Source organism: Lepisosteus oculatus, chromosome 5 (assembly GCF_040954835.1).
Source record: "Lepisosteus oculatus isolate fLepOcu1 chromosome 5, fLepOcu1.hap2, whole genome shotgun sequence".
NCBI classification, from domain to species: Eukaryota; Metazoa; Chordata; class Actinopteri; order Semionotiformes; family Lepisosteidae; genus Lepisosteus; species Lepisosteus oculatus.
This window is the reverse complement of record NC_090700.1, coordinates 44,513,479-44,531,698: the sequence shown is the minus strand read 5'-3', so window position 1 is coordinate 44,531,698 and position 18,220 is coordinate 44,513,479. Positions and strand designations below refer to the sequence as shown.

Here is an 18,220-nt window from a genome sequence, read left to right as displayed (position 1 = left end):
GAAGCATTTACAATGGTTTTACAATGAACTTTTAAACTTGAGAATCGTAAATAGACTTTTTTTTTAGCGTCGCACTTACTATTCTGAGGCAACACTGGCTTGTAAACCTTTAAACCTCAGGCCATAACAGATCGCATGAAATGAAACAGCTGTTGTAGAATTAGTTCCCGCGGCTCATTCCGGGAGCGACTGGAAATATTATGTAATGTAGTGCACACCGTCCCTTGATGAGGTGGCGATTGAGTTCAGACTAAAATAACTACATGACAGCACTTTGAATATATCAAGTCCATTGTCTGTGATATTCTTTCAGCATGTTGGTATAGCGGATTTAAAAAAAAACGAACTATCACTCTGTGTTAATGGACAGATTCGGGAGGAGCAGAAGTAGGAAAAGATATTGGTACTAACTGCAGAAACGGAGTTACTGTAAGTAATTTAGTTAAGGCGATATCGAATAGCAATGAATCATGGAAAACGTCATGAATTTAACGTTTCTCTTATTTTGTAGTTTATTTCAAAAACGAATTCTGCGTGCACATTTTTACACATCAGTTTCTCACATCAGTTTTCAAATGCAGACACGCTAAATAATTAAACGAAATGTGCTATTCAGTGCTGCCATCTGGTGTTAATACAGGCGCATTATAAGTCTTTGTACTGTTTATATTTTACATAAAGTTTTGCTTCCAAACTAACAGGAAATGACGTTTTTGCAAAATGGCATTCTGTCTTGAATGATAGTAAATGAATTGAATTTGCCCAGCATCGATTTGTATGTTTTTGTTTTAATTGTGCAGCTTTTCGAAATCTACTTTTCTTTGATGTGAGGCAGCTGCAATGAGTGATGTAGTTGAGAAGACACTAACTGCTATTCCAAGCCTTCTGTTGTTGGATTCGCAGCCTGGAGCTGGAAAACTTTCTCTTACTTCAAAATTAGGAAGCCTGATAAGGAATATTACTGAACTGACTTCCAAACATGTGAGTAAGACTTGCTTTCAGCGGTATTTACAGCTGTGGTCTTACACTGTTGTAACTCAATCTGTAGAGTCTGAAGCGTCTTTAGCTGCACTCTTTGGCGACATTTGTCGAAACGTTTTTTACTTGGTACCTTTCAGGATAAAATTAACCTTTACTTGTTCCTTTGCATAAAAATAATATTGTTTACAATGTGTTTCGAGATAGATACGAGGAACAGCAGCGTCATGGTTTAAGTCTGCTCGGTTTCTGGTTTATTAGATGATCTAAGAAACCTCAGTCAAGCCTTTTGCGTTTTTTTACAAAGTCACTTATAATTTCCAATGAAAAAAACTGCTCTTAATTTCCCCAGCGTTTTACGGTAAAACACATTACTCTGCCTTTCATTTTAGGAAGAGGAAAAACTGATTAAAAAGGAATTGTCTGCAATAAGGGAACAAGCGTCATCGCCTAACACGACTCTGGTAAGTACTATGCGGTATGCGGTGATTCATTTCGAGTGCAATTGAGGAGACAATCTAAGACGGATATATAGAAGTACTGTTCAGTTCTAGAAAGACGATAATAAATTCAAGTTTATTATTTTCTGGGTGGGTTCTTTTACAGCACAATCCAGTACAACAATAAAAATAAGGAAGACAACCATTACCAACAGAGAAGACAATACAGTATAATAGTGTTATAAGAGATAAGAGAGTTACTGTACATTGAGAGAGGTTGCAGCAGCGATTAAAGATTTCTTGAGTCTGTTACTTTTACACCTGGGGACACAGAGGTGTCTCCTAGATAGGAGTAGTGCAAATTCACAGTGGAGGGAGTGAGACGCGCACTCCGTAATGCACTCGGTGTTTTTATAGCCTGTTTGTAGAGGATATTTATAATAATAGTAATTGCTTACACTTATATAGCGCTTTTCTGGACACTCCACTCAAAGCACTTTACAGGTAATGGGGACTCCCCTCCACCACCACCACTAATGTGCAGCCCCACCTGGATGATGCGACGGCAGCCATAGTGCGCCAGAACGCTCACCAGGCTCACACCTGCATGGCTTCAGTGGGTTGCCGATTGTGAGTTGCAGAGTGATATGGCCAGTAACATTTAAGTTGATTTGATTTGCCTAAATCATTTTGTTAGTGTTTTCTCTAATTTCCCCCATCTTTTTACAATTAATGGTACTGATGTTGCCAAACAAACAAGCGAGACAGTATGTTAAGAAGCTTTCAAGAAATGACTTGGAGAAAAAATAGTTCTATCTACCTTTAAATAGCTGACTTTTCAAAGAAAAAAGCATTACTTCTGGTGTTTTTTATACATGGTATTACAACATTTGTCCCATCTTCAGGTTTTTTCTATGACTAGTCCCAAGTACTTGTAGTCATTGTCTGTTGATTACAGTATGTTTGAGGGATGTTGCATTTTTCCTAAAATCAATGACCATTTCTTTTGTTTTCAAGACTTGAAAGAGAAAACATCACACCATTTTATAAAATTGTTTAGAATGGCCATATTATTATTTTCTGGGTATTTAATAAGTTGGCCAGGGTTGTGTCATCAGCAACAGCTGGCAACCCACTGAAAACCGAGGTCCTGAATCTCTGTGGTCATTAAAAAACCCAGGGTGTTTCTCGAAAAGAGTAGGGGTGTCACCCCGGCATCCTGGCCAAATTTCCCATTGTCCCTTACCAATCATGGCCTCCTAATAATCCCTATCTATAAATTGGCTACATTGCTCTGCTCTCCTCCCCACTGATAGCTGATGTGTGGTGAGCGTTCTGGCGCACTATGGCTGCCGTCACATCACCCAGGTGGATGCTGCACATTGGTGGTGGTGGAGGGGAGTCCCCATTACCTGTTAAGTGCTTTAAAGTGGAGTGTTCAAAAAAACGTTATATAAGTGTAAGCAATTAATTAAATTATTAAATGGAACGGGATGTCTTTCTGTGAGCTTCGTCTTACAATTGTTAGTGTACAAAATGGACAGTAGGGGGGGCAAGACACAGCTTTGTTGTGATCCAGTGGAAGTATAGCAAGTGTCAGGTAACTGTTTTCCCAATCTGACCTTTTGAGACCTGTTTAAGAAATCTGGGCCCCATCTTATGTTCCTGTGAATTGAACTGAAATTCTCTGAGAGTTTTTGTGCAAGCAATGATGGTTGTATTGTAATAACAGCAGATAAGAAATCAACCAGTGAGGCCCTTACAAATGCGTTCTGTAATTGTCACCGTGTTTTGATATTGAGGAATTTATTCTTTTATTTCAGAGGCAGATGAAAGAAATTATGGTGAGGGCAATCTATTGTGAAATGTTGGGATATGAGGCCTCTTTCAGTTACATTCATGCCATTAAATTAGCCCAGCAGGGAAGTGTTTTGGAAAAGAGAGTTGGTAAGTTCTGCAGTGTGTAGTGATTTTAATTATAAACTTATCTTTCATTGTTTCTCCTAATTTCTCAATTTTCCTTTCATTAAATTACTCATTACCTTTAAATAACATATATTTGAACTCTGAAAATGAAAAGACAGTGGCAAAAAAAAACTCAGAGAAACTCCACAGAGTAAACTATATACAAATGCTTCGTATCTACGTGTGTATATTTAATTTTTATGACATGTGCACGGTCTTCATTCTATAAACATTTTTTTCCTGTTTTATTGAGTATTTACTGTAAATGGTTATTTTCTTATTTCTTACGTTGGTTTCAGTTTTGTTTCCAGCATGAAATGTGTAAGTCGTCTTCCTATTCATCTCTGTGTCCATATGTCATATTGCCTTGACCATTAGTCAGTTGTCACAGCTGAGATGTACTTTAAGTACTGAAATAGTTATGTATTCTCAGGTTACCTTGCTGTGTCGCTATTCCTGAATGAAAGCCATGACCTATTGCTCCTGCTTGTGAACACAGTACTAAAGGTATTGTACTCTAAACAATCTTAGGAGCATTTTTTAAAACTTCCAAATATATCCTGGGTAACAAGTGTTTTCTTTTCTGTTTTAGGATTTGCAAAGTACAAATCTCATTGAGGTTTGCATGGCTCTGACTGTGGCCAGTCAGATTTTTCCGAAAGACATGATACCTGCTGTTCTTCCACTCGTTGAGGACAAGTTAACACATTCAAAGTATGATTTACAAATAACTTTTTTTTGGGTTGGGGGGACTGAACAAAAGGGGCAGTTGCTGTTTTTCCAAACAGAGGACTGGATGGATTTTCCTTAAAATCAACAAGTATAAAAGAGAGAGATGTGAAATTTGCATAACGATGCTGAGACAGTTTTTTTTCTTACACGATATTTGCTGGCTTGTATATGAAAAGTACAGCAGTCAGCATTCCACTATGTTAACAAGCTGCTTCCATCTCCAGTATTGAGGAGCATGCAGTTTTAGGAGCATAAGAGAGGTTCCGTCATCCCATCTCCATCCCATTTAGCTGCTTCTTGAAAGACACCAGGGTATTTGTTTCAACAACATGACTGAGTAGCCTGTTCCAGATTTATTTTGGAACCGATTTATGTTTTCACTGTGTGTGGTTTTATTAACATTTACATTAACAATGAACATTTTCTCCTACGGTTTTTCAGGAAGAGGCAATACAATTTGACAGTGTTTTATTTTTCGCCTTGCAGAGAGATAATCCGGAGGAAGGCTGTGCTCGCCCTCTACAAGTTCTATCTTATTGCCCCCAATCAGGTGCAGCACATCCATGACAAGTTTCGGAAAGCCCTGTGTGACAAGGACCCTGGGGTAATGACGGCCTCTTTGCACATTTACTTGCAGATGATCAAGGTGAGGTGGGTTAATTACATCGGGTAACAAAATGAATATTGTTGTGCATTTCAGTATTTTTTTTATTGAAATTGCCAGTTACTGTCTCCCAGTTTGGAATTATATGTATCAGCTGTGTGTTTTTCGCATCTGTGAACCCCACAACCACACACAGGGGTGAATGAGGAAGTGTGGGTAGACATCACCATGCCCATCGTCAAGCCATTTGTCTTTTTTAAAATGTAATGGGCAACACAGCCATAGAGGGTTTCTGGACGTCCAGGGCTGAATACAGAAGAGGCATGTCCCTCACAGATGGCACCACGTTCCTGCAAAGGCCCAGGAGGCTGCAGGGGTAGCTGTCTTGCTGAGAGAGCCCTGGCTGACTTACCCTGTCTGTATCCTGTTGGGAGCTGAGATATTAGTGTGCCATGCTTTGGAGAACCCCAGTCTCAGTTTGTGTGTAACATGGCTGCCTTGATCTCAGAACTCAAACTGCCATCAGGCACTCAGAGCTTTTACCATTTGAGCCACCCGGCCACTGTACTTTTTAAAAAAGTTTGTTTAAAACCTCATTCAGTGAAGATGTGATTTCGTTTAACTATATCTGGTTGCACAGTTGCCACACAGCAGTAAAACGTGGTAGGAAATGTTTGCTGCTTTCCTACCAGAAATTTACCAGCGGTTCCTTCAGAATTTGTAATAAACATAACTGGTATGGAAGACGCATGTGCTGTAATTCTTTCAAACTTGGCAACTAAAAAGAGGTAATTTCTGTTTTGTATGTTTACCTTCTAGAGACATTAATGGATTTCTGCAGAAGTTTATTATTTGAAATCTTTGATGAAATAAAATTTGAATTGAGTAAAAAATATAACCAACTTGTGGCATTTTTAGTCATCTACTACTGGGCCAGTTGCTTCAAGATGTTGGGCTTTTTTTTCTTAAATTGAATAAAGGCAATGTTCTAAAGGAAAATATACATTTTTTCCTTTGTGTTTGTTCTTGCCTAGAATTGAAAGTAAAATTAATGGCTGTCGTCAATAAGAATTTGTCTTGTGTGGGGTGTGTCAAGCAGGGAGATTTGACCTTGCAGTGAAGGAGGGGGATAGTAATAGGCCTTAAAATAACACATAGAATTGTTTATTCTGTTTACAGAAAACAAATCTAGAGGCAGCTAGCTAATGACTACCCTGTACACAAAACAAGAGCTGTTTTTACCAGTATGCTGATTTTTTTTCATTTCAGGAGAACCCAGGTGGCTTTAAAGATCTGACGGGTAGCTTTATAACAATCCTCAGACAAGTGGTGGGAGGGAAGCTCCCCATTGACTTCAATTACCACAGTGTTCCAGCTCCCTGGCTGCAGATTCAGCTGCTCAGGGTGCTGGCATTGCTGGGGAAGGATGACCCGAGGTGAGGTAACTCACTCTGACACTGGAGTCGTTATTGCATGGAGAGACACATCTGGAATCATTCCCTCTTACAGGCGTAAAAGAGCAACATGTTTACAGATGTGTAATGTTAACAATTATGATCATGCCTAATCTAGACCTTAACACTGCATTTTGAATGACTATATTATAGTTTTACATGTTTTTCTTTTTGATTTGCAGTGCGAGTGAAATAATGTACGATGTCTTGGACGAGTCTCTGCGAAGGGCTGAAATGAATCATAATATTACTTATGGTACGTTAAACTGATTGTTAGTTTCTATTGCATTAATTACAATTTGCATAGGTATGGTTTACTTAAGACTGTAAATTTACCTTTCTTATCTCCCCAGCTATTTTGTATGAGTGTGTGAGGACTGTCTACACAATCAGCCCAAATTCAGATTTGTTGGAAAAAGCAGCTCAGTGCATTGGAAAGTTTGTTTTGTCACCCAAAATTAATCTAAAATACCTAGGTAAGTAAAATGTACATTGAAGTACCTTATGTGATGCATTTGGAAATTAATAGCTGCAGCATTCTATACGTTATGCGATTATGATTTCGTTTTTTGGAGGACTTTAAGTATATTTTAGAAATTTGAAATACATCCTCTGTTCTGAGGTTTTCTACAGAGAAATACTGATAAATTTCCTGATTCATATAAATTTAAAATGTTAATGTCTGTAAGATGTGTTTGAAAAAGAACACGAATGGCAGAGAGACTCCACGGACTTCTACTGTCTGGATGCTTTTAAATTTTTCTCAATCCAGGGGTCAGTTAGCTGTAATCCTGCTCTTAGCATAAGCCATAACCCAAACTCTAGGCATCTCTCACGTATTTACTGATGTACTTTTCCATAGGTCTGGGTGTATCGAGAAAAAATAATTTGCAATTTTATTTTTTTAAAGTGTATTGTCATTGATCCTTCTCTTGGAGTTTCATTTCTGAGTCAAACATAAGTCACTAACTGTCACTAACAGCTGGATGTGTCTTTCTAATTTAGGATTGAAAGCACTTACCTATGTAGTCCAGCAGGATGCTAATCTAGCCCTTCAGCATCAGATGACAATCATTGAGTGCCTGGATCACCCTGACCCCATTATCAGGAGAGAGGTGAAGAGCTTCTTCTGCTTTGCCTGCTTTGGATTCACAATGATGCGCAGTTTCAGAATGAAGTTTGTATAATTGAGATTAAGCTTTAGCCAGCACAAATCGAAAAAGCTTGAATCCTTTACTTCACCATCTGAAAATTCTGCTTATGCCACCCAAGAAATTTAGGACTTGGTTTCTGATTTTATACAGTTAAAATTGACATTTGTATAAAAAGGAAAGTGTAGTCTTCTTTATAAGGAGATGTATTTCATGATCTACTGTGTGCAGTTTCGGAAACTGAAACCCAACATCAATTATCTTAAATAAAATCTTTGCATGATTTTACATTCAAGGCTCCTGTTAGATCTTTAGTGCAGATGAATTTACTTCAAATATTTTGACTTTTTTTTACAGACGCTGGAGCTGCTCTATCGGATTACCAATGCCCAGAATGTGACCATCATTGTGGAGAAGATGCTGGATTTTCTGAGACAGAGTAAAGATGAATATACGACCATCGACTTGGTGGGAAAGGTGGCAGAGCTGGCTGAGAAATATCCTTTCCTGAGTAATTGGTGATTTAACCGCAAGACCACTGAGCAATGTGATCCAACTTTGTAAAAGTCAACTTCAGTGCCTGCTCCAGGCTGGATACTGACATAAAGAGAGAGGCCTGTGATTGCAGTTGTAGGTTGTAGTTATGTGATTACAGATATGTTGTACATATAGATTCTTACTATAAATCTAAAATATAGTTGATTTAATGTACTCATAAAAATGAGTAGGTGCTATTTCAGTCAGATATTTTTAAAATACATTGTTTTTTTTCCTATACATTTCTGCACATATGCCCCAAGCAATGGGTGGTTTATACAGACAATGAATACAGTTTTCTCCCTGGGTGGGGACATGATGCAACCAGATATCCCTAATAATTTCCTGAGGCTCCTGGCTGAAGGTAAGAGATTGAAATTGCTTAAGTGTCACTTAATTTCCCAGAACTTGTTCTGTAGTGTAACAGTGTGGGAGTGGGCGGAGCCGCGGCGAGCACCAGTGTGAGGTTAGCAGCAACCGCAAATAACACAAAAAAGGTGAAAAAACTGGAACAAAAAGCAAAAAGAAAGGTGTACCGCTGTGCCTCGCGATATCCAGGTTGAGCTTGCGCTATGCCACAGGGTCCAGCCTGGGGAAAGGAAGCCGCTTAGCACAGCGGTAACCAGACTGGGTTTCTTCTGTCCTGTGGGGTCCGGTCTGGCAGAGCAGGGTGCGTCAGGCCAAAAACAAAATAAGAACTCAGCGTGGCAAAAAGAAAAATAACAATTTACGTGGGTACAATCCCCTCTGGGACTGCTGGTGAAAAGATACTCTTGTTCTGGGGGTGGTCCCTGCTTGTCGCTTCGGGGGGTGTCCTGTGAGCCTTTAGAGGACCTTCACAGCTGTGGTTCATCTTCTAGTAGCCAGAACAGCCACTACAAAGGCCTGGCGTCTCCCTCCCTACAGGGCTCCGCCTGCACACTGGGCAGGCCCCCGTGTAGTGCCACAGTACTTAGAGGATCTAAAAAATGTAAAGCTTTCGTCAACTGGTAACACCTATGGGAGATAGATTTAGTGTCAGTCAATTGCTGCTAACCGCTGTAAATTATCTGCTGAGGGATGATTACAGTTGTAATGATTCCATGTAGCAGGCAAAAAATATTGGGTTTTATTTGTGAATTTTGACAGAAAATTTGAGAAGTTCAATCAACACACAAAAGTGTTAGTGGTCTTTCTATAGATTATTCAGCATTTCACTGTGTTGAATAAAAGGCAATGTAATTCATGGCTGTGGATTAATATTTGAGTATATTAATCTGACAGTACAGTAAAACCTTAGGTTTCCTTGGTATTAAACCCACAAGAACTGTTACTGTAAAAGGCCAGTCTTGTAGTACTGTTCTTCATTTCTAAATCGCAAACATTGGTCTTTTTCATTCTAATAGGAGTTGAAACAGGACTGTATGTGTTACAGGATTGTAGTACTATTGAACATTTTTGAAGTTTCCTTCTTGCCCTTTAACACTGCTTCCTATGTTTTAAATGATTTTCTGTTTTAAAGAAAACACATGCAAGAAGTGTTTTGGACCATTGGACCCCTAGTCTTTCTGTCATCTTCTTTGTTTTCTGAGACAAATCATCAGATGTTTGTCTATGACCGCACTTTCCTGAACTATAAAAATAGCCAGTTTGTTTTGAGAAAGAGCGAGCAAAGAAATGGTAAATGTATACAGAGATCTGACAACCTGCCTGCGAATCAAAACAAAGCAGCTTGTTTTTCGTTCATTCCCAGCCGTCTATGAATAGCCTGTCAGTTCTCTTTCAAATACTGCCTCAGAAACAGGCTTCAGTTTCTCTCACAGCTGACATCGTTTTGACTTCTGTTTGTTGAGACGGTTTGGCACGTAACCTAAATAAACATTAATCAGTAGCTTTCCCACCAGGCTTTGACAATGAAGATGAAGACAGGCAGTTGAGGCTGTATGCAGTCGATTCGTATCTCTCCCTTCTCGAACAAGACAATGTTCACTTTCCTCAACGTTTTCTTCAGGTTATGAGCTGGGTAAGGGGCACCGTAGCATTTCTGCAGTCCATATCTCCTTTTCCTGGGTTGTCTAGAGTTTGATTCATGTAATTTTTTGTTATTTAACACAATGTTGACTTTCTCCTAACCTTCATCCACCACACAGAAGAACCACCTTTGTTGATGTGCTTGGTTACTTTACTTTTGGCACATTTGATATAGTTTGGGAGTGTTTGCAGTGTTAAAAAATTACTTAATAAAATATCTGTATAAGGAGCAGTTGGGATTACTGGATTGCATACAATTTAGTTACAATTAAGTTTTCCTTCCTTAGGTTTTGGGAGAGTACTCCTATTTGAAATCCGAGACAGGGTATGAGGTGGTGCTTAAGAAACTGGCAAGGTTGCTGGATCAGAGTTCGGTCACCCCTGAAACCAAAAGTTGGATTATGGCAGCCATTACAAAACTGTCAAGCGGCACAACATGCACCGAAACGGCTAGAGCAGTGGCACTCAAATACAGCACCTCCCTGGACACAGTCCTGCGGCAGTGCGCTTTCGAGCTGAGGCACCTGACTGAGGACAGAGACTTGATGAGCCAAGTTCTGCCCCTGGATGCCAGCTGTGAAGATCTAGAGGTATTTCTGTAGCTGAAAATGGAGGCTTTAAAGGTTGAGCCATGGCTCCAGACATAGCTCTGATGTAACGAAAATCTGTGTCTTTTCTCTGGTCCTTTTTTACTAAAGGAAAGCAACTTCAAAGTGTTTTATGCAGAATAGTCTTGTAGTGATTGTATCTTATAGGTATTATACTTATGCTTTCATTTCCTAAATTGTAGCTAGTGTCAGTTCAGCAGTATTCTGACAATAACTTGTTTTCAGCCTCACTTTGAAGTCATTTGATAACTGTCTGGACCTGACAGGTCTTAGAATGCGCTGCACCAGGCAGGCCTCTTTTTGCTCGGAGCAATGCATGCGGCGCCAGGGATTTACTCTTGTGCACTTCCTCCTGTTTGCTATTATCTCTGTTAATGCAGGTGGACACCTCACTGTCATTTCTGGATGGCTTTGTGTCTGAGGCCCTGGCTTCTGGTGCAGCACCTTATAAACCTCATCACCAGAGACAAGAGGAGCTCTCCCAGGAGAAAGGTGCAATCGCCCACTTTAAAGTGTTCAGGCTTACTTTAAAGTCATTTTATAATGCAGTATGAAGCAGGGGAAACGATTTGGGATAGCATGTTCATTTTTCCTTAGTGATCGTTTGTGATTAAAAATGATTGACAAAATCAGAGATTTCTATGTGCTTTGCACAAATACACAATTGTAGTTGTCTGTATGTTAGCTCTTCTACCTACTCTGAACAGTACCTTGTAGACTGATCTCATCAGATCTCAGAAGCTGAGCAAGGCTATGCCTGGTTCTGTTCAGTACTGGGATAGAAGACATCTAAGGAAAACAGTGTAGTTGGACCAGTGGTTGCTGGTGCTTTTCTTGGAAATTAATTGGACAAGAATTTCCAAGCCAGTATCACACTATGGTGTAGGAGGTGCTGTCCTTTGGTTGAGACTAATCCAAGGGCATGAGTACTTGGTTGTTAATGATTAAAGGCCCCATGGCATCATTAAAATGTAATTGTGTTAGCCCCCATGTTCTGGCTGCATTGCACTGGGTATTGTACAATCTGGTTTACATAGTTTCTCTTTAGACACTCCCCTGTGTCTTTTAACAATATTCCCTTACTTGTAATTAATGATTAATTCCTATGGAGTTTGTGCACCTGCTTCAGAAGGAAACAATAGCTGTTAATATGCAATGGATCTGGGCAACCTAGTTAATCAGTGCAAAATACACACAACAGCAGAACTGACAGCAACTGTGGCCAAGATATCAGGCTTAACCTCTTATATACCGGTTTATATACCATTGGACACGCACATGTGGCTCAAAAGGGTTTTGTGTAACCTACACCTTTTCTGCTTCAGTTACTCATTCTTGAAGTTTGTCAGTGGGTTTTTGTGCTTTCCTTATTGCGCTTCTTGACAACAGTGATTAGCAGAATACAGTGGCATGTGGCCCATTGGGAACTTATACCAGAATACAGATGCTATAGCACTTGCCATCAGGCAAAACTGTATTTTCCAGCCTTGGACATTTTTTATATCCATATCAAAATTATAAACTGTATTATTTTCATTTCTGACTTTCCATATTCTTTTAAGAAGACAGTGCACCAGTATAAATATTGTACCTCTTCAGAGCACCATATGCGTTTCATATATTATTTTCTTATTTCTGTATATATTCATTTTTTCATTTATTTTTAGTAGATTCATAATTCATAGTAGATAAAACCAATTGCTTTAAAAAGCTGAGATGTGAAAAAATACTGTCTTACCATTTAGTATTTCCTATATATCAGTGATGAAAATAGATTTTTTCCGTGTCACTGTAATGTCATTTGATAGGGTGTATGCGTGGATTTGCATTGATGGAATAGAGAACTTGGGGGGAAAAAAAAGAGGACAAAAGTAAATTAAAGATGTCAGGTTGCATTAAGATACAAAGGGAGTGCAAAAGGTAATGAGACACGGGATGCAATGATCCTGTCACACGTTACATTAACATGAAAAGAAGCAGCCCACCCTCAGGGTTACCTCTCTTGATCTTGGTTATTTTCATGACATTGCGGAATCCAGAAAAGGTTAACAGACGACGAGATAATCATCCTTTTCAGACAAGCTGTATCCTCACTGCCTTTTTTAGGTTGAGGTTTGTTTAAAGCTTCATCAGAACATGTTGAATTTTTTTTTTTACTCTTGTTTGTTTTCCTTTTCCTTTCAGCATTGAATTATGAGCCTTATTCGCTGTCCTTACCTCTGAGCCTGTCCTCCTGTAGCATCACAGGCAGGCAGTCTCCCTCAGGCCTCTCTCTGAGCTCCGGGCTCTCGGGGAACAGTGCAGAGATGGCACAGAAGGGAAGGTATGTTTAGGGCAGCATGTGAGTTAACATGCTTTACTGAAAGGGAGATGCTGTTTATAAGGATCAGGATTGTGCAAAACCATTTATTCCTCTTACAATAGAGGCAGCGCTAGGTGCTGTTTGTTTTATATACCTTCTCAAGTTTTTGACTGCTGATTTTAAGGGGGGTGGGGAAGCAAGTGATAAAGAAACATTTTGCTCATAATGAAGGCATTCTAAGTAATAATGCAGAGGATAGATGAAAGAAAGCAAAATTAAGAAGCAGGTAATTTTCAGACTGCGCTTCAAGCTGAATCGTTTGATTTGCAGTTCCAGCACCCTGAAGCTGGAGGGGGTGAGGAAGGTGTGGGGTAAAGAGGGGTACCTGCCTCAGAAGGAGGCTCCAGAAGAGAGTACATTGAAGGCTTTGTCCAAGCCCACAAGAACACCAGCTCAGTCTCCCAGCATGGAGGGAACAACTCCACAGGAGTGCAGGATCAATGAGGCCACACCAGAGCAGGACCAGGAGAGGCAGCAGCTGGCTTCATCCCTGTTTGTAGGGCTGGGATCACACAATTCTTTGTGCCTGGTGAGTGGACCATCAAAAGCACTTATTTTGGAACTTAAGAGCCCAGTTCTATAGTCCATTGCCAGATTTAGTCTGGCCTCTGAGACAGAGGGAAGTGAGCCTATTTCTTATTCCTCTTGTGCTGGTATGAGGTTCATCAATTGGTGATTCCAGACGTAGAAAGATATGTAAAGAAAACAAAAGGAAATGCAAATGAGCAGAGCCCTTTAGGCCTATCTTTTTTATTGATTTCTTTTGATGCAAGATCCTCATTTTCCCGGTGAGTTGCCTTTTACAGTATTTTTAAAATTCCTAATGATATATTTTTAAAACTGTATGCAGGATTACTTGCGCTTGCCATACCAAGAGAAAAGCCCACATTATATAATTCCTTAGACATAACGAAAGAAAACATGATTGATCTTGTTCTGTGTACAGATGGGTAAATCGGAGGTGGCTTCACAACGATTCCGACGGAAGAACAAAGCTCAGGAGTCTCCTGGTGCTGACGACAAATTTTCAGATTCTTCGTTTTCCTCACGGAGCACAGTGGAAAGCCTCTTAGATAATATTTTGGAACCCAGCCCTAAAGCTCAGGACTCGGGACTGGTCCCACCAAGTCAGGCACTGAGGAACTCTCCCGATGTGAAAGAATCCACAGAGCTGGGTGATGTGACTGGAGAAGGGAAGGTGAGACAAGAGGGAGAGTGTCTTCTCCCCTCCCAGTCCCCGGCCTCTTTGTTTGCAGGCAGTGATATGGTGGTTGTGCAGCCTTCTGCAGAGAGACCTGAACCAGACCAGAACAAGTCCAGACTCTCTTCTCATTTGCCAACAGAACTGTCAGAGCTGGCTCGCTCAGTAATTGAAAAGGTGTGCTCTGATGAACGCCTGACTCTGTCAGTTTGTAAAATCTACAGAGAGGACTCCTTGGTGTTGGTTTTCTTTGTTGAAAACCACAGTGAATTATCTGTTATGGATGTTTTACTGCAGCTGGTACCTGCAGAATTGAAGGTAGGCATGTGTCTACATAGTCTTTTGAACTTCAGATTGGATTCATGAAAAGGATGTTCTGTGAAGTCAGATGTGCTCATGTCTGATGTTTCCTTTTTAGGTTTACAAAAGCTCAAGTCACCATTTTCCATTGCTTGTACCCCAAAGTGTCGAGATCTTCCAGACAGATGTGGTGATGGAGGAGCCATGTGCACAAGCACCTCTTACTGGTACAGTATCTTACCACACGGAACCTGGACGATCATGGGAATTGCAGTTCTCTGTGGCCTTGGTGCTATCAGATTTCATCAGGTACAGTGGTGAATGTGCTGTGGTGACTGTTCTAGTGATCATCTTGGTAGGGGGAGTTTTGTAGCTCCCTCAGTAAAGTGATAAATGGGTTTTTATCACAATGTTTGCCACCTCAAAATATACTAGATGACATACTGATATATTGTATGATTAGGATGTTTAGGTTACATAGAATCAGATCGTTACTGGTCTACGTCTGTTCTGAGAATGTGTTGTGGTTTTTATTTGTAGGCCCTTGAAAGTGTCCACAGAAGAGTACGGGAAACTTTGGCTGTCCTGTACTCATGATGTGAAACAGAATCTCAAGCTTTTGTCAGATCAAATCAATTCTCTTGTAACACCACTGAATGCATTAAAGCAGAAACTGCAGATTCACGTAGTTGATATCATAGGTAAGTAGTTACCTGTGCTGTATAATCCCCTGTGATTCCTAATTTAGAAGCTTGCTCCAAACCTTTTGCAGTTTTCTTCTGAGATGAATCTAGGAAATATTCTGTTTTGTTTTAAAAGGCTGGAGGTAGATTGCATGTTGGTGTACGGTATTTCAGACCTTGAGACTTCAAAAAAAACAAGCTCATTATGTTGTCTTCCAGCTGCTTCTGTGATTTTTAGCAACAGGACTTGTCACGAATCCTGAACTGCTAGCACCTCATAAAAAAACCTACAGGAACAGAGCTGTTGTGTCTGTAGTGCTGGCAGATCTCCTGGGTGCATCAGACAGGCAGATGGCAAACAAGTCATACCGACAGCCAGTTTGCAATGTTTCTTTCTTCTTCAAGGATGAGCCTAATCTGTGATGGCTGTTGTACACTAGAAAATATTCTGTCTGAAGTGAAGGCTCTCAATAATTCACAAGACCGAATATTTTGTGCTCCCAGGTATTTTATATAAAAACGTACATAATCGTTCTTAAAGTGTGCCTGGATGCAAGGGGCATATAAGAAATCTTTACCCTTACAGCATATTTGGTATAAAACATAGAACACATAAACAAAAAGTGAATGTTGCGTGTAGTACCTTTTAAAACATTGGGTAGATGTTTGGAGACTGGCACTGAATTTGTCATGTTTTCCCACAGGTGAAGAGGGTATAGTAGCATGCCAGCTGGTGCCATCTACACCATGCCTCCTGCACTGCCGGGTCCATGCAGGAATGCTGGTGGTGTGGCTCAGGTCCCCATCACCCTATCTCCCAGACTGCATGATCTATCAGTGCCAAAAAGCCATCCAGGAATCATGATTGCTGCTGTGGTTGTGACTGACCTGGAGGCCAGTTGTTCAACATGCATTCAATAGTGTGTGTAAGAAACTAAGCAGACGACAGCAGGAATTATGGAAGATTTCTTGTAAAGCAAGAAAAGTCCCATGATTGTTGCACTTGAAGTGTTTTGTGTTCTAGAAAGAAAAACTAAAGGTTATACTGCTTTCTTTTTTCAATTGATTTAATTGTAAGGAATGGAGATGTGCTGCAGGTCACTGAATATAACTACATTGCAGCTGTCATTGGCTTGTCCTTTTTTAACCAGATGTTATATATATTTTTTATGTCAAGAGTGAAGGGCATTCTTCATTGATACTGTCGGCCCTTATCTCAGGGAGTGAAAGGAACAGCTTGCAAATAAACAGTATCAAAACCTGTGCAGCAGGTTGCAGGTGCAGAATGATGTCTAAACCCATGCAATGTTCTATGTGTGAATGGCAGGGGTGGCAGATTGAAGGCAGGAATATCACTAATGTCATTTCAAAGTCAGCACAACTCCACGATGTCTAATATCAAAGATGATGTGAGAATTTGGGGATGTAAATGTGTTCTTTTGTGTCACCTTGTCACCATAAGACTTTGACTTAACCTTAACTGTGCACAAATTGTGGTAAAGAACAACAGAGGAACATGAAATGTATTTGTGACCTGTGGATATCAAGCAGTAGCTATGTCCCATATGAAAATAAGAGTCCCAAACCCAGTTTTAACATGTCATTAATACGCAATGTCATAAAAAACTATAAGCCTCTGCAATCGTCTTGTGTTTGAATATAATCCAAGGCTTAAAGCTAGAAACCAATGTACCCGATTGAAGGAATAAAGTGCAGTATTGCCTGTGGATCAGTGCCCATTTATAAAAGACCTTTGTCTTATAAAGTAGCAACTGTAGTATTAAAGCATGCCTACATATACATTTATAAAATGCTACACATATACATATATAAGCAGTTTCACAAATTTGAGGTGAAGGAAGGTGTGAAACATCTTGGAGCTTTTATGCACTTGAAAAGATAGGTTTTGTGTTGAAATTAATTTAAGCCTGCAGTTTTATGACGTATATGGCTGCCAAACTAAAAAAATTAATTGTTTTTGCACTTGAAGTACTATTATACCAGTATGAAAATGTTAGCTTTTCATATGTCTTAATTATAGGGCTTTCCAGACAGTCTTCATAATTAGCTTATGCAGTTACTTGGTTAATTTTAGCATGTTCTAAATTTGGGGCTTGATAGCATTTGAATGAACATGTGTAAATTATATTTAATAACTCATTTGTGTCATATTGAGACTTAAACATAATTTGTTATGTTCATAAGCCTGTTTCATCCTTTCAGCAGAGTCAGCATGTTTTAGTGTTTTCTTCACATTTTTGTTGAATTTCACTTTTAAGTATTAGGCTTTTGTATATTTTGTAGAGTAAAAGAATCCTCTAAATATGTACAGTAAATAATAAGAATAAATGTCCTCCATATGCATGTTTAGTTTTACTTACTATTAACTGTGCTTATTTTAATCTCTGGTCATTCTACATGATTTTGGTGAAATAGAGGCCTTTGCTTGTGACTACTAATACACACCTGAACTAGTTATTGTTAACTTTTAACAACTGGTATTTCAATTGTGCACAATTATTTTTAAAGTTCATACAATTTTCGGTTTGCTTTTTATTTTGTAACTCTTTGCTAAATGAGTGATTTTAACTTAAAGCGCTTAAAACAACACGTTTTTAACATTTTGGGTGAAATTGCAAAATCAAATAATTTGTATTTTAACACCGATAAAGATAACCAAACGTCTTATGTTTTAACAGTTTACTAGTTTTCTGCTAGTTTACTAGGATATCGATTTTTGTTGCTGTGGTACACATGGCTCATTTAATAACTGATGCATTTCATGTCATTCTGTCATTCTTAAAAAACAAACGTTGTGGAGAATGTATTTTCTATATCTGAATTGCGTCTTCCGCGTTTCAGGTGAGTTTCCTTTAACGTGTAATATTCAAATCCGCCTATATATTATATTTCATGTAAACTAGGAGAGAAGCAGAGAAAGTGATGCTGCAAATGGAGAAATAAAATCACATTTTCTCCAGATGAAGCGTCGATTTTTCGTTTTTATGCACTAGACTTTTGTGACGTCCGAACTAGGCAAAAAACATGGCAGGAAGATTGCATGCTTTTAAGACGTACCACAAGAGGGCGCCAAACACTTTTAATAAAATTTTAAAAACACTAGACGAACACGAGTTGTGAAAACATTCTTAAAAACATGTTAAACATATGAGTAGGTGTACTGTACGTCAACAG

At 39.3% G+C, this 18,220-nt stretch overlaps 1 protein-coding gene across 2 annotated transcripts; it reads left to right on the top strand.

Moving 5' to 3' along the window:
* Nucleotides 1-715: 715 nt before the first annotated feature.
* On the top strand, nt 716-18,007 carry ap4e1 (adaptor related protein complex 4 subunit epsilon 1). 2 transcript variants are annotated; one of them, XM_069190506.1, is made up of 21 exons: nt 716-981; nt 1,371-1,442; nt 3,242-3,365; nt 3,817-3,890; nt 3,976-4,097; nt 4,602-4,761; nt 5,989-6,155; nt 6,356-6,429; nt 6,527-6,649; nt 7,179-7,288; nt 7,682-7,825; nt 8,117-8,225; nt 9,745-9,863; nt 10,159-10,461; nt 10,860-10,971; nt 12,664-12,802; nt 13,112-13,370; nt 13,788-14,360; nt 14,461-14,651; nt 14,883-15,043; nt 15,730-18,007. In XM_069190506.1, the coding sequence occupies exons 1-21, from the start codon at nt 841-843 to the stop codon at nt 15,888-15,890; spliced, it is 3,438 nt and encodes a 1,145-aa protein (XP_069046607.1). In that variant the 5' UTR covers nt 716-840; the 3' UTR covers nt 15,891-18,007. The 2 variants fall into 2 exon arrangements, with proteins under 2 accessions (XP_069046607.1, XP_069046608.1); XM_069190507.1 differs by lacking the exons at nt 716-981; nt 1,371-1,442; nt 3,242-3,365; nt 3,817-3,890 and having other exon boundaries at nt 4,016-4,097; nt 4,666-4,761.
* Nucleotides 18,008-18,220: the final 213 nt, after the last annotated feature.